This window comes from Hevea brasiliensis, chromosome 15, assembly GCF_030052815.1.
Source record: "Hevea brasiliensis isolate MT/VB/25A 57/8 chromosome 15, ASM3005281v1, whole genome shotgun sequence".
In the NCBI taxonomy this organism is placed as follows: domain Eukaryota; kingdom Viridiplantae; phylum Streptophyta; class Magnoliopsida; order Malpighiales; family Euphorbiaceae; genus Hevea; species Hevea brasiliensis.
In genome coordinates, this window is record NC_079507.1 from 70498529 (window position 1) to 70514810 (window position 16282).

A 16282-nucleotide genomic window follows, 5' to 3' on the forward strand; every position below is an offset into this window, starting at 1 on the left:
TAGTAAAATATTTGTATTGTATAAAATACGAAGTCCAAATTGGATTCAAAGGTCGAGGCTGAGTCCATAGTTCCCCCAATATAAAGTCAATTGCATGGAAAAATGGATATAAGGCAATTGAACAAGGGCACGGGCTTGGGCATGAGTTAGGCCTCATCCATATCTATGGGCGCTTTGTAGTTCACGTGTGTGTTGCCATGGTTAGACAGTGTTTGGATCTTTCTTCTCTCTCCCTTTTTTTTTTTTTTTTTTATTGAAGATATGTATGCATACAGACTAAGAGAGGAGACATGCTAATTGATAAAATCATAATAATTTTATTAAAGATATAAAAAAATTTCAAACACTCTTTTTTGGTATGTACAAAAAATAAATAAAAACTCTCTGGCTATAACGATCATAGTCTCTTTTAGGCTTGAAGTCCGGAGTCATCAATTGACGTTCTCGATTTAACTCAATCCCATAATAAGTGTAACACCCCTAATTTTTAAATTTATTATTTTTGGGTAAATATTGATATTTTATTTTATTTGAATTTTAGGAAATTATTTGAAATTTTTCGGATTTTAGAAATCGGATTCGATTTTCCGAAAAGTATAAACTTTGATGATTTTTAAAAAATTAATTTAAAGACCACGTGGCAAAACTAAAAATATATTTAGAGTCTACGAATTTTTCTGAGTTTTTTAGAATTTTTTTGGAATTTTTGGACATCGTTTTCGATCCCAAGACAGAGTAAAAAAATTCAAAATTTTATATTCTGAATCGAATCGGCCGAATCAAACCGGACCGGACCGGATCGGACCGATCGAATCAGACCGGCCTTTCTTCTTCCTTTTTCTTCTCCCGGCGCGTCTCTCGACTTTCCTCTCTCTCTCTCACTCTCTCCCGTTTTCTCTCTCCTCCCACGGCCACCGCCTCCCCGTCATCACGACTGCCGGCACCTCCCGACTTGCACGGCGCTGAAGCACCGACCAAGCGTCGCACATCCGGCCGATACGGCCACCAATTGGGCCGGGTCTTGTGTCTAAACCTATCTACTCGTCGAGAGCTTTTCATAGACACCAAGAACACCGAAATCCATTTAGCAGTTTGTCCAATTTTTACCCGGGAAATTTTAGCCCATTTTGACTTTTGGGCTAGATTTCTCGCAAACCGTGAACCCCACAAGAAAACAGAGAGTACTAGAGCGCTCCACTCGTCGAGAGCTTCGCGACAATATAAATTTCAAAATTTTTCGACACCGTTTTTCAGTGGGTCCCACGGAATTTCGCAGTGTTTTTCCGAGCATTAAATGAGCTTAGAAAATTCCGTAAAATTTATGTACTAACCCCCGTGTTGTGGGCTTCATGCAGGTATCTTCAATTCGCAGAAATTTGACAGTTGTCCAAGTTTGTGAATTTCCGGCCAGACAGACCAACTACCTAAAAAGTCTCCGAATTGGATCAAGATTTTGGCTACCCCACTATTCTCAGATGTCTCGAGCACGTCCTTGAAGTCAGAATCTGCATAGGTAAACCCGAACCTTACTTTTTCGTAATTTTCTAGTGCTTAAATGGGATTAAAAATTCATAAAATATTCGTGGTAGCTCAGAAAATTATGATTCTTTTTGCATTAGCCTAGTAATATTGCTAAGGACCGCGGGAAAAGGTTTTAGAATTTTTAGAGCTTATTTGGGCAGTTTTTGCAAAAATGATCAATTATAAGGACTAAACTGTAAATTTACATATTGTGATTAAGGACTGTTTGGATAGGCCCAGGAGGGGCTGTGTGATGTGATTGAGTTGTGAGTGTATGATTTGTTAATATAGAAGTGCGTTTGGAGCCCTTTTGCAGGTTGAGTAGGTTCTAGGTATAGGGGAGACTCTGCCGGATTTTCGGCACGACTTAGGACGTATTTGGTTTTTTCTTAACTTGTATTGAGTCAAATTTATTAAATGATTGTAATAAAATTGTCAGGTGAGCCGGGACAGCCTTCTTCCTCCGCCCAGCCACCACAATGACCGCTGTCAAGTTTGTGAGTAAAATATTATTTTTGATTGTAATTTCGATATTATTATATGTTTAAGCATGCCCATGCATCACTTATATGTATGTATCTATGTAGTTAAACTCTAGGCACGTTTTATGTTGCATTCATAACTGTTAAAGTGCCATGGATGTTGTTGTGGTAATTTGAAGCAGTGTGCGTGCGTTGGCGTGCGTGTGATGTGGTGTTGACTATGGATAGGACGGGTAGACACGGCTTGAGATCTTCGCTGGGACCCGGTCCTTCGGGGTAGACACGGCTTGAGTTCTTCGCTGGGACCCCGATTTGGTTTATTAAGCGAAAGTCCGGCTTGAGTTCTTTGCTGGCACAGGTTGGATTTAAGAGAGCTATATAGGGTATCAGCTCTCATATATTATGATTGATATTACTGGGTGTGTGAGTGCTCCAAATTACCTTTTTGTTGTTATGATGTGAAAATATTATTAATGTTGCATTTCACTCTGCATGGTGTATTAGCTTAGATAGTTATAGAAATTATGGTTAAAATTGATATTTTACTCTCTGAGTCGAACGCTCACTCCTGTTCAATATTTTTCCAGGCCACAGGAGGATATTTTTGAGGTTAACCTGCTTTTCTCCTTCGCAGGTCCTTTATTAATTTTTGTATAAACTTGTTAATTCTTAGAATTTCCGCATGTGTTAGCAATATTTATTTGAATTGTGTCTGTAATATAAATTATTATTTTGAACCTATAAACTTATTATTTTATGCATGTTGATGGATTGGATGAGGGAGCTGAGCTCCCATTTATTTTTATGTTGTATGAGTATGTGGAGGGTGAGCTGAGCTCCCAAATTGATTATATAACGTGTTTACAGGTCGGGTGAGTCAAAAACTCCCTGTTGAAAGGTTCATTTTATGGCTGGACTCTGTCCGGTTGAATTCTTGAAATTGGGCCCAAATGGGCCTTAGAGTTGGGTTAAGAAATGGTTAGGCTTATTACGGGTCTCGGGGGCTTTAGGCTGGCTCAGGTTCTAGTGCCGGTTCGGCCCATAGGTTGGATCATGACAATAAGGAACCTACTATTGAATCCGAAGTGACACTCAATGAGATAAACCATTGGATAATTCGCCGCCTTGTCTCATTGCATTCTGAAATAGAGACAATATTTAATCATCATGACAGTACGAGAAGTCGAATCAAAGTAGGATAAAATTATCTTATTAAGTTAATTACCAGACTACCACGCTTAGTACTAAGCACTAACTAATGATTATAAAATCTTTTATAATCATATCCTCAATGTCATTTTAGATATTTATTTATTTACTATTAGTTTATCAGTATTTCGTTTTTTTTATTATTTTTTTAAAAAATAAAAATTTTGAGAGATTAAATATATATTTTTTTTAGTGATGAAGTTGATGGTTAACGGCCAATCATTAGATGTGAAATAAACAGAATTTGGGTCACTTATTTCCAAATTCGCCTCCATTAATGGCTGCAATCTACAAAACTCTCGACGATATCACAAGCTTGAAAAAATTGGGATGCGCAGCATGAACAATTGTTTAATGTCAAATGTGTGGAAGAGATTCAAACCTTCAACCAAACTCAAACTAGAAAACGTGAGCTTGGTAACTAATTTAACTTCACCTACTCCAAAGCCTAACCTTAAACTATTATCCATTTCACACCAATCAATCAATCAATCCATACAAATTAAATCCTTCAACTCCAAACAAACTCTAACCTTAATTGTTCTATTAAATTACTCAGTCTTTGAGGAATTTTTTAATCTCATCTACTTAATTCTTGCTTTGAGATTAAAGATCCTTAAGTGATGCTAATTATAAATGTGAGTACAACTCAAAGTCAGACTTTAATGGATAGGAAATGCTAGACATCACCATTTCGTAATCAAATTACTTGAAAATGTATGTGGAAAATAAAGTCTCAATCCGCCCAACTCATATTTGAATAATTGCAGTGGCACACAAAGAAAGAAAGAAAGAAAGAAAAATCAGAATGCTGTTTGTAATGAGAGCCACAAAAGAGGTCAATAACCTACTGAAACAGATGACGTTTTAGTGGAAACTAGCCAAACCCAAATAAGTGCAATTCCTCAACCCATTTTCTAGGCCTAGTGGCAATTGTCTTCAGAACTCTGCTTTTTTCATTTATATATATATATATTAAAAAAATTCACAATTTATTAATAAGCATTATAAATACAAAATAATTTTTTCATAAGCAAAAAAAATATAAATATTTTGTTTAGAAATAATTTAGACATAGAAAAATAATATTATGAGTAAACCAAAGAAATATTATTTAATAAAAAATATTATTTAATATTATCCTCTCCCAAGCTAACTATTTTTGTGATTCGTAAAAGAAAATTAAACCATCAAATGTTAATAAAAATAAGCTTCATTATTACACTTTATTAATAAAAAAAATTATTAAATGCTCTATGTTATATTTTAAACTGCGAAAGTATCCATCAAATATGACAATGAAAAAAAAAACTAAATTAAAAGAAAAAAAAAACCCCAATAATGAAAAATTATGACTCCAAAAAACTCACATATGTTCATAATTTGATTATCAATTCAATTTAATTAATAATTTTTAAAAGGGTTCAATCTTGGCTATTGTTTTGTAAAAAATAACCAAAATAATTGATTTTCTAATCAATAATATAAATTATAATATTATTTATATTTATATAATTGTATTTTTATCTTTTAATTCACAAATTAATATTAAATAATATATAAATTATAGTTTTTATTTAATTTATCAGTTCGAATAATCATATAAAAATTAAAAATTCAATTTAATTAAATTTAATTTTTCATTAAATTTTTATTTAATTTAAATAATATTTAAAAATTATAAAAAATTTTAGGTAATTAAAAATTTAATTTGATTTAGGACCTGTTTAGTTTAACTGTTGAATACAATTGATGATGATAGTTGTTTTATATTAAGTGTTTGGCAAAATTATATTTAGCTGTTAGTGTTATATGTGAAATGACTAACAAGAATATATATCATATAATTTATTTTATTATTTAAATAAATATAAAACTATAAATTTATTACATTATATTATTTATTTTATTATTAAATTAAATATATAATTATTAAATTAATATATTATATTATTTAAATAAATATATAATTATTAATATTTTATATTATATCATTTATTTTATTATTGAAATAAGAAAATAATTATTTTTTAAGATAATTAAATAATTTTAAAAATATAAATAAAATAATAAAATAATTATTATTATTAATAAAAAATTTATAATTAATTTTAAGTTTTTAGATACAAATAAATATTTTATATTTTACTTTATTAATAAAAAATATTTTAATAAACTTCAAATAGGATAATTAAAATGTTAAAATTATAAATAAAAAAATAAAAATATTAATAATATTAATTTTTAAATTAAATAAAAAAGATAATACGGTCAAAATAAAAAATAAAATAAAATCAGCTATCAACTAATGAGAAACAGTTTTAAAAATAGAACTGATACAAACTGTAATTGATGGGTATCATATCAGTTATCCATTAGCTATTAATTCTATTTTTTTAAGCTTGTTAAATACTATAATTTACTTATAAATATCTATCAACTGTACTCAACATATAAACTAAATATCCTTTTAATTCACGGACGCCTCATTCCTAGTTACCTTACAAGTGCTGATCTTATTTTTGGGTTAAAAATTTTTGGATATATTAAATTAAGTGAAAATTTTCAATGATTTAAAAAAAAAAAAAACTCTCCCAAATATAAATTAAGAATTTTAAATCTTAAAAAGAATCTCTCAAAACTTTCCTCTAAACAGAGGGTTAGTTGCTACTGATAACCCCAAAAAGTGAACCGTCTGATATGGACATTATGGTCAATGGCTGGACGGCTGAGGCTGAGGCTGAGGCTGAGGCTGAGCCGCTGAGGGAGATGTCTCACCCAGTTTGTGGGTCCATATCTACAGATTAGTGGGTCGACTTCTATGATGTAGGGCCCACTGCGAAGTCCCATCTTGGGTCTTGCCATCCTCTTTCCTGAAAATAGTTAAATAACCTCTTAACTTTTCACACTGATTATAATTCATCCGAAAAGGTTCTAATAAATAATTTAAGCCAAAACAAAAGTAAAACGACATCGTTTTTTTCTTTTAAAAGGAATAAAGTAAAGAAAAGGAATGAAATCCTATTGACTCTCACATTAACCCCAAGATTGTTAGAAAATGAAATGTGATTAGCCCTCTTTTTTTATGGGAATGGAATGTGATCTAGCTTGAATTGATGAAAAAGAGGCAAGAAGAAGGTCGGTTGGACCGTTGCGATTTTTTAAGTAATTGGTGATTTGTCAGTATTAAGAATAATTCAAGGTGATTTGTCACAATCAAACCAAAATCCAAAATTTTATCTTTAGACAAACCAAAAAAAAAAAAAAAAAGAACTTTTCTCCTCAATTCAAAGTTGCCTCAACAGTTACCTACACACAACGAAAAAAGAGAAAGAAAGAAACTTAAACTAGCTAGCCAGCCAAGCCCACCATTCCCCACTCCTGCAGATATATACATAGAGGGGGAGAGAGAGAGAGAACAGCAATATAGCATTACCATATATATTGGGCACATGGAGAGAAAAGAAGGAGATGGAAAGGTGTATATACAGAGAGGAAATGAGAGTATGGCTTGTCGGCCATTAAAGTTCCAAGGACGAGCTAAAGTTCGTCCCTTTTCAATTGCTTTCGTTTCGTTTCAATGTCTCTAATACGAAACCACAAAAAATCTCTCTTTTTTGTTTCGTTGCACTTTTGGTTGTTTGTTTTGTTTCTCATAACCAAGAGGAAAGAGTGTAAGAGTTTTTTTTTATTAAATCTTCTGGGTCCAAAATCTTGGACCTTAGATCCGAAGATCCCCACCATTTGTGGCGAAAGGTGAACTGGGTTCGCTTTTGGTTTTCTCTGTCGATTAATGAATTCCACAGTTTCTTTCTCCCTGTGGTCTCAAGGAGTAACAGCGAAGTGGTGCAGTTGTTGCTTTTACTGTGTCTTCTTTGACGAGTGATTGATTGATCATTTGGCTTAAACAGGTTACTTTTTCTTTTCCGTACTGCTGGTTTATTTGTTTGCTTAAAGTTGCTTCTTTGAAGGTTCAATATGAGTTATGCATGTGAAAATGGTGATTATGGTTAGTTTGGTTTCTAAATTTACAGTTATTGCCTTGCTGAGTTGTTTTACTCCTGCGTGTGTCCTTGAATTCCTCCAACTTGTTTGGGGGCTGAATTTCTGGGTTTGTTACTTAAATGTGTAATTGGTTTGTTGAATGTGGGATAGCTGAATTTTGATTTTGCTAGGAATTATAGTTCCTCACTGTACTTTATATGCATTTGAGTTCCTTAGGCCAAAAAGCTCAAATTAACCCAAAAACCATCAGAGTTGCACATCTTTTAGTCTAAACGGAAAATTCAAGTCAAGCACTCTAATCCTTTCATTCTTTTCTTCCCCCTCTCTGTAAGCTCTTCCTCCCTCTCTACCTCTCTTTCGTTCAATCTTCTGTTCTGCCCCTCTCTCTCTCATTCAATGAAAGATTGTTGAACAAAACAATATTCTTATAGTAACTTCATACCATAAAAAATTACCTCCAGAAATTGAGAATAAAAAGGAACTTCCTGCGTCTCTGTTTCACATTGTTGTTTGAGCTGCCCTTGACAAAATTATTATTTTAAAAACATTTATTAGATACCTTTAATTATGTTTATTAAAGACCTTTAAATTTTAATTTGACATATTTTTTAGTTATAAGAACTTGGAAACAGTAAAATAACTTTTTTAAACTGCTTTTTTCAATATGCTTTTCCAAAAGCATTTTCAAACAAGTTTTTTAGCCTTCCAAGCACAACATTGAATGGAGCCTAACTAGATCAGACCTGCAATACATGATTTAACGAAACATATCAAAATGATATATATTCTCGTTATTGTTGTTTTCACTGGAAAAACCAGTTGTTACACCTAAGGTGACCCTAGTTGAGGATTCATTCCTCTTAAACCCATCAAGAAAACAGAAATTTAAGAAAGGAAACCTCCAATAAAAAGAATTGCAATAACAATTTGTCATACAAGGGTTTAGTTATTTCAACCAAATGATCATATGTATACAAAATACCACATCACATAAAGGAATACAACAGTTAAAACATGATCTATTAATTTCCGTAACAAACAGCTAGAAAACATGGTTTTGACTATTACAACAGCAGTACAATCGAGGACCTACTAATTCCGCCATTAAACAACAATTTGAGGTCTAATAAAGACCAAGAGAAAAGAAAACTCCAAAAAAGGGGGAGAAAATAAATCACACAAACAATTCAGCCAAATTGAACAACTTAATACAAGAAAAGCAAGAGTGATCAGTAGGAACTCTAATCCATTAGCAATATGTTGCACACAGATGCCTTAATCTTCCTAATCATACCCAATATGTAATTTCTCTTTCCCTTCAAAATCCTATCCATTTGAGTATATAACCATAAATCACAATGCTCTACTCTATGCCAGTCATTGGAGTAGAAATTAGGAATTAATCACTGCAATCTTTGTGTTCTCAACTTGTAGTAGTCCATCAGCTGCGCAGCTCACTTCTTATCAAGCAGAAACAGTGGAAAGGATTTCCATGGATTCGCAATAAGCCATAGAGGGGGAGGGGGAGGGGAGATACAGTGCAAGAGCAATAGACGACTTTTGGCTTACAAATGGCTGATTTTCACGGGCTTGATTGATTTTAAAAAAAAAAAAATTAGTGGCCTATTTAACTTTTGTACTAAATTGAGGCGCCAATTTGGCCTTTGGCCAATTCCTTGTATACTGAAAATTTGTTGTGATATTATTAATTTGTCACTCTATATATTTGCACAGTTGTTCTTGAATTTCTTGCAGAGTTTGAGCGGGTTGTTAAACAGCTCTCTTTTTAGAAGATATTCTTATCATCAGTTCATATCTCAATTGATCTTAGTCATAAAATTTACTAGCATTTTATTGAATGTTCTCTGGCAACTCCTATCTGAAGTAGCTATATCTGTGCAGATTTGAAAGTATCTCATTATGCTATAATCATGATAAAGCTGAGGGATAATAAAATGTCAGCACATATCAAATCAAGGAGAACTTTTGAAGCAGGGTTTACAGGATTTTGGCTCGTCACCATGCTATTGGTTTATGCTTCTGAGGGGTTGAATTCTGAGGGGCAGTACCTCCTAGATCTAAAGAATGGCCTTCACGATGAACTTGATCATTTGAATAACTGGAAATCCACTGACCTGACACCATGTGGGTGGATTGGCGTGAACTGCACTTCTGATTATGAGCCCGTGGTCCAGTCTCTCAGCTTAAGTGGCATGAATTTGTCTGGGATTCTGAGTCCCAGCATTGGTGGCTTGGTCAACCTAACATATCTTGATCTTTCTTACAATATGCTTACCGGATATATACCTAACACCATTGGAAATTGTTCAAAGTTGCAATACCTGTTTCTGAACAATAATCAGTTTAGTGGTCAACTACCTGCTGAACTGGGTAATTTGTCTCTTCTTCAGCGTTTGAATATATGCAATAACAGAATATCTGGTTCTTTCCCGGTGGAGTTTGGGAATTTGTCTTCTTTGATTGAGGTTGTGGCTTACACCAACAATCTGACTGGCCCATTGCCTCATTCTATTGGGAATCTCAAGAACTTAAAAATCTTTCGTGCAGGGCAGAATGGAATTTCTGGTAGCATTCCAGCTGAAATAAGTGGATGTCAAAGTTTACAATTGCTTGGTCTTGCCCAAAATGCCATAGGAGGGGAACTGCCAAAAGAATTTGGGATGCTTGGGAGTTTGACGGAAGTAATTTTGTGGGGTAACCAACTCACTGGATTCATCCCAAAAGAGATTGCAAACTGTAAAAACCTTGAGACGCTTGCTTTGTATGCAAACAATCTTGTAGGACCAATACCAGTGGAAATTGGGAACATGAAGTTTCTGAAGAAACTCTATCTATACAGAAATGAGTTAAATGGAACCATTCCAAGAGAAATTGGGAATTTATCTATGGCAACAGAAATTGATTTCTCAGAGAATTATTTGACCGGGGAGATCCCTACTGAGTTCAGTAAGATAAAGGATCTGCATCTTCTGTACCTCTTCCAGAATCAGCTTACTGGTGTCATACCAAATGAACTTAGTAGCTTGAGGAACTTGACAAAGCTTGACCTTTCAATTAATTATCTCAAAGGTCCTATTCCTTTTGGTTTTCAGTACATGACAGAAATGATTCAACTACAGCTTTTCAATAACTCTCTTAGTGGCAGTGTTCCTCAGGGGCTTGGGCTTTACAGTCGACTTTGGGTGGTGGATTTTTCAGACAATGATCTGACAGGAAGAATACCTTCTCATCTTTGTCGACATTCTAACCTGATGTTGCTGAATCTGGAGGCAAATAATTTCTATGGCAACATTCCAGCTGGGATTTTGAACTGCAGATCATTGGTACAGCTTCGGATTGTTAGAAACAGGCTTACAGGTAGCTTCCCTTCACAGTTGTGCAAATTGACAAACCTTTCTGCTATTGAATTGGATCAGAACAAGTTTACTGGTCCAATTCCTGAGGCCATTGGCAACTGTCAAAAGTTGCAGAGGCTTCATATTGCAAACAATTACTTTACTAATGAGTTGCCTAAGGAAATAGGTAATCTGTCTCAACTTGTGACTTTTAATGTCTCGTCTAATTTGCTCAGAGGACAGATTCCACCTGAAATTTTTAACTGTAAGATGCTTCAACGACTTGATCTCAGCCACAACAGCTTTGTAGATGCTTTACCAGAAGAGGTTGGAACCCTTCTGCAGTTAGAGCTTCTCATGCTTTCAGAAAATAAATTCTCTGGAACTATACCTCCAGCATTGGGAAATCTCTCTCATTTGACTGAATTGCAGATGGGTGGCAACTTATTTTCTGGTGAAATTCCTCCAGAGTTGGGTTCTCTTTCAAGCTTGCAGATTGCAATGAATCTCAGTAATAATAATCTTACTGGAAGCATACCGCCAGAGCTGGGTAATCTTAATTTATTGGAATTCCTTCTGCTCAATAATAACCATTTGACTGGTGAAATTCCCAAAACATTTGAAAGTCTTTCAAGTTTAATAGGGTGCAACTTCTCATATAATAACCTTACTGGACCCTTACCTTCAGTACCACTATTTCAGAACATGGAATTTAGCAGTTTCCAAGGGAACAATGGGCTTTGTGGTGGGCATCTTGGCTATTGCAATGGAGATTCATTTTCTGCTTCTGTCCCTCCTTTGAAAAGCATAGATGCTCGTCGGGGTAGAATTATCACAATTGTTGCAGCTGGTGTTGGTGGTGTTTCTCTGATCCTAATTGCAGTAATACTATATTTCATGAGACGCCCAGCTGAGACAGTTCCTTCTGTACGTGACATTGAGAGTTCATCTCCAGAATCAGATATCTATTTTCATCCTAGGGAGGGATTCACTTTACAAGATCTGGTTGAGGCCACAAACAATTTTCATGATAGTTATGTTGTAGGAAGAGGAGCTTGTGGAACAGTCTACAAGGCAGTTGTGCATACCGGACAAACCATTGCAGTGAAAAGACTAGCATCTAACAAAGAGGGGAGCAACATAGAGAACAGTTTTCAGGCTGAGATTTTGACTCTTGGAAAGATCAGGCACCGGAACATTGTGAAGCTTTATGGATTTTGCTATCACCAGGGCTCCAATCTGCTTCTTTATGAGTACATGGCTAGGGGTAGTTTGGGTGAACTGCTTCATGGGCCTTCTTGCAGCTTGGAATGGCCAACGCGGTTCATGATTGCTCTTGGAGCTGCTGAAGGTCTTGCCTATTTACATCATGACTGCAAACCAAGAATTATTCATCGTGATATAAAGTCCAATAATATTCTACTTGATGATAAATTTGAAGCCCATGTTGGTGATTTTGGTTTGGCTAAAGTAGTTGACATGCCTCAGTCTAAATCAATGTCAGCAGTTGCAGGGTCATATGGGTACATTGCACCTGGTATGTTCTTGCCCCATTCAGATTTTAATAAAACCATCAATATGTAGGACAGCATTTCAATGTAGGGCAGGATAAAAAAGAGCTAGGCCCTAAGTTCTTTAAAATACACACACACACACACACTTATCTTTTTTGGCTTACATTTATCTGTGAGTTAACTTTTGGGTCTTAGGCACTTAAAACATTGGGGGTTTGTTTACTTAAATGTGATTAGTTGTTCTTACTTCTGCTTTTTTTAATGCGAGGCAAACTAGATCTTTTATTTGTGTTTGCATTAATACAATAAGATGTCATTTGCTGTTAACTGCTCTTTCCCACTTCCCTAATTCCTGCATATGTAGATTAGTTTCTAGATAAACCTTTTGTTCTTCAATCTCCCTTTACATACTGAGGAAATGCATTAACTGGATGTTGAACCTTAGACTTTTTTCTTGCTTTGAGAAAACATAACAAACTTGAAGTGAGGCTCATAGATAACAGCTTTTGGCCTTAGCTAGATTAAAATTTTCATCTGTTGGACATGAAACACCATAAAACATAAAATTTGAGATTCTGTATCATTGCATGTTCGTTTTACTACCAAGTGGAATTTTCATCCTCTAGATAACCCCATCTGTGACAAATTTTGAAAGTTTTCTTAAGGGTATGTGTATGCGGTCTCATGGTCCATAATATAGGTCAAGTGTCTCTCATTGCAAACTTTTCTGGTTAATAAATATTGAAAGTTGTGGAACGTGATCTCTGAAATTGTCTCTCTCAAACTGACCTCTAATTGACCTCTTCTTCATGGCAGAGTATGCGTACACAATGAAAGTAACAGAAAAATGCGATATCTATAGCTATGGAGTTGTTCTGTTGGAACTGCTGACTGGTCTAACTCCTGTACAGCCACTAGATCAAGGAGGTGATCTTGTCACTTGGGTGAGAGATTACGTTCACAACCACTCATTGACACCTGGAATACTTGACAGTAGATTAGATCTCAAAGATCAAAGTACTGTTGATCACATGATTAGTGTAATGAAAATTGCTTTGATGTGCACAAGCATGTCACCTTTTGACCGGCCATCGATGCGGGAAGTTGTATTGATGCTTATTGGGTCTAATGAGCGAGAAGGGAACTTCATTTTGTCTACAATTTATGATCTTCCACTGAAGGGTGATTCTTCATGAAAGTAAGCTACCATTTCCTCCCCATATTATTTGCAACAGCAAATGGTGGTATCTTGTACATTCTTTTATAAGCAAATAGCATTACTGGATTTTTCTGTTACTCATTGGGAGTGAGATCATTGTTACTCCCACATTCTATATTTCCTCTTGCAATTACTAGAGTATAGCAACACTTCTGTACAGATGGAAGTACCATTATACATGTATCTCAAAGATCCAGATGTTATCATAACTCAACAGCTGGTACTTATTATTTTTGTTCTTAGTAAATCTGGATAATATCATAATAGGTACTCTTGATTTTGCAATCTAATATATGAAGTTAAAATGCTTTTGCCATTGTATTTATATGTAATGCTACTGAAATAGCATATGAAAAAGTCTGAAGCTTTCAGTATCATATTACATACATTGCATGATTTTAGCTTTCAGCTGAACTCAAAATTTGATAAAATTATTAAACAAAATATATATAATTAGAAAAAATAAAAATAAAAATAAAAATAATTAGCAAATCACACATCAATCTGATAAAAATTGCAAAAAGAGGGAGTGGAATATAAATCCTTGAAAAATATTCATTCATTCATGGACATCATTGTAAAAATGTTTTTCCTTAGTCCACACAAATTTGCCTTTGCGTTTTATAATCCAACAATAATTATGAGGACATTTATATATATATAAATCCCCTTTGCTAAGATCATTTACAGTTCATTTCATGTATAAAATAAATAAAATTTTCTTTTTCAAAATTCAAATTTTTTAAGAAAGAAAAAGAAAAGAAAATATTATTATTATTATTATTATTATTTGTGGGAAGAAATTTATTATCTATTTCAATATTAATTTTTTTTATTAACAAAAGTAAATATAGCTAGAAAGAATTCCTATTGTGAAACAGAAAAGAAAATTGTGATTGATACGTAATTTCTATATAAAGTGGGAATTCCTATTTTACACATAAAATAAACTTTTCAATAAGAAAAATAAAGGAATATGTAAAATAAGATCATTTTGACAGAAATTTTATTAAAATGACAAGTCAATAAAGACGGTAAATGTTCTTCTTTTACTATTTCACCTATATTGTATAAATTTTCGTTCCAAAATCACTCGGATTCCCATACAGCTTTTCTCACCCAAGTGGATTTATCCCAGCTAAGATAGAACCCATCTTCCTTCACCACCCAAAACACCTCTCTATGATTCTCATCTCTGCGTGGCTGAAACGCATGCCATCTCTGAAACAAGCGTGTCCACACTGAATAACACACATACAAAGATCTTTCTTCGACTTTCCATCGCTATTCCTCACCAGCACCCAGCTCCTGATGTTCAAGACTTGTATTCTTGGAGGAGCAGCTAATATGCATGGCTTCTTAGCTCTTAGGCAACGCATTCATGACGTGAACACTGGTGTCTCCATGATGGTAGTCAGCCTTCGTTTTTGTTATTGCAGCTGCGAACAAGATGGTCAATATTGCAAGAACATGGAAGATATCAACAAACTGGCGAGGCTTTTTCTTGCTGGTCATCGTTCACTACTTTTTGCCAGCTCTTATTAATTTTTCCCCTCTTCACATGAGTGGGTACGTATATGAAAAAGTAGGCTCTGGTGTGTTAATCTAAAATAAATTATTAAAGCGAAAAAATCTAAATAAAAATAAAAATTTTCACTAATATCATAGATAGTTCAACATATAATTAAGTACTTAAAATTAAAATTTAAAGCATTTTTTTTTATCCAACTCTTAAAATTCAACTATTAATTCTAAATAGTTATATATTCTCGACAAATTAAATAAAAAATTATAAGCTATGCAATTTAAAATGCAAATGACAAAATATAGATATTTGAAGGGACCATGGATCACCCGTGATTGAAGAAGGACGCCACCTAGCTAACACTAATTAAGAAGAAGTGGAGCATTCTCTTCAGAAAAAACAAAGGAAAGAAAGAAGCGAAATAAATAAATAAATGAAGTGTGAGAGAATAATGAGAATAAATATAAGAAAATGCTGATTTTCAGTGATCCACTATGGATATGCTAAACCTTTACTTATAATATGTGGTGTTTGAGCAATTGGAAATTAAAGTTGATGCTGACTGAATCAATCTGCTTGCCTCCTGAAGTTTGCTCTACCTTAATTATTGATTAAAGTTCTTAATCACGGCTGCAAGATGAAAGGTGAAGGGAAGGAAGGTTTACCAATGTGATTATATATATATATATATATATATATGCTTATTTTAAGATAAGATTATAGGGACATGTTTTTCTTTGCCGCGCTGTGGATGCAGGAAGAAGTAATTCTATATTTCTATGAAGAAAATGGAAATTCTTTACAAATTTCTTATTTCCTTCATTTTTTTTTACATGATTTCAAGTTGAAATTATTTTTGGTATATTTAGATGAGAGCGGCCGTTATATATTATAATTTGTCATTATTATATACACAAAAAGCACTAAAAAATAATACTCCTTAAAAAAAATTTAATTTTTCTTTAATTTGAGGAAGTAAGATCCATATATTTAGAGAATGTATACAAAATGAATTCCCTAAATTCTACGACGAACGCACATATGTGGTAATTTTTTTTTTTTTATCAAAAAACGTATACATAAGCCGCTTTTAAAAAAAAAAAAAAAAGTGTTGCCATACTTATTTTTTCCAACGTAAAGGCATTCATATGCCACCCCTTTATTTTCTTTCTCAGAAGGAAGGAGCTACCACCACCAACTCCTCCATTCTTTTGTTTTCTCAGCCGCCTGCTCATCTTTTTTCTCTTCTTGATCACAACCCTAATTTTTCTACTCATATTGCTGCCACTTCTCTTCCACCGCCAACTCAAATAGCACCAAATTTAATTAAGCCCACAGAAAACTTTTTATGTCATTGCCTAACTTTATTCATTGAACTAAATCAACACAAAACACACCGATCAACAATAATCATAACTCCAAGTATCTCCTTCCAAGGGTGTTTACAAAGG

General features: G+C 33.8%; 1 protein-coding gene across 1 annotated transcript; it reads left to right on the forward strand.

Annotated features, from left to right (window-relative positions):
* Positions 1 to 6553: 6553 nt before the first annotated feature.
* LOC110659376 (probable leucine-rich repeat receptor-like protein kinase At2g33170) lies at positions 6554 to 13627 on the forward strand. The gene is made up of 3 exons (XM_021817292.2): positions 6554 to 7123; positions 9120 to 12110; positions 12904 to 13627. Exons 2-3 carry the CDS (start codon positions 9149 to 9151, stop codon positions 13281 to 13283), a joined length of 3342 nt encoding a protein of 1113 aa, XP_021672984.2. The 5' UTR covers positions 6554 to 7123; positions 9120 to 9148; the 3' UTR covers positions 13284 to 13627.
* The last annotated feature ends 2655 nt before the right edge of the window (positions 13628 to 16282 follow it).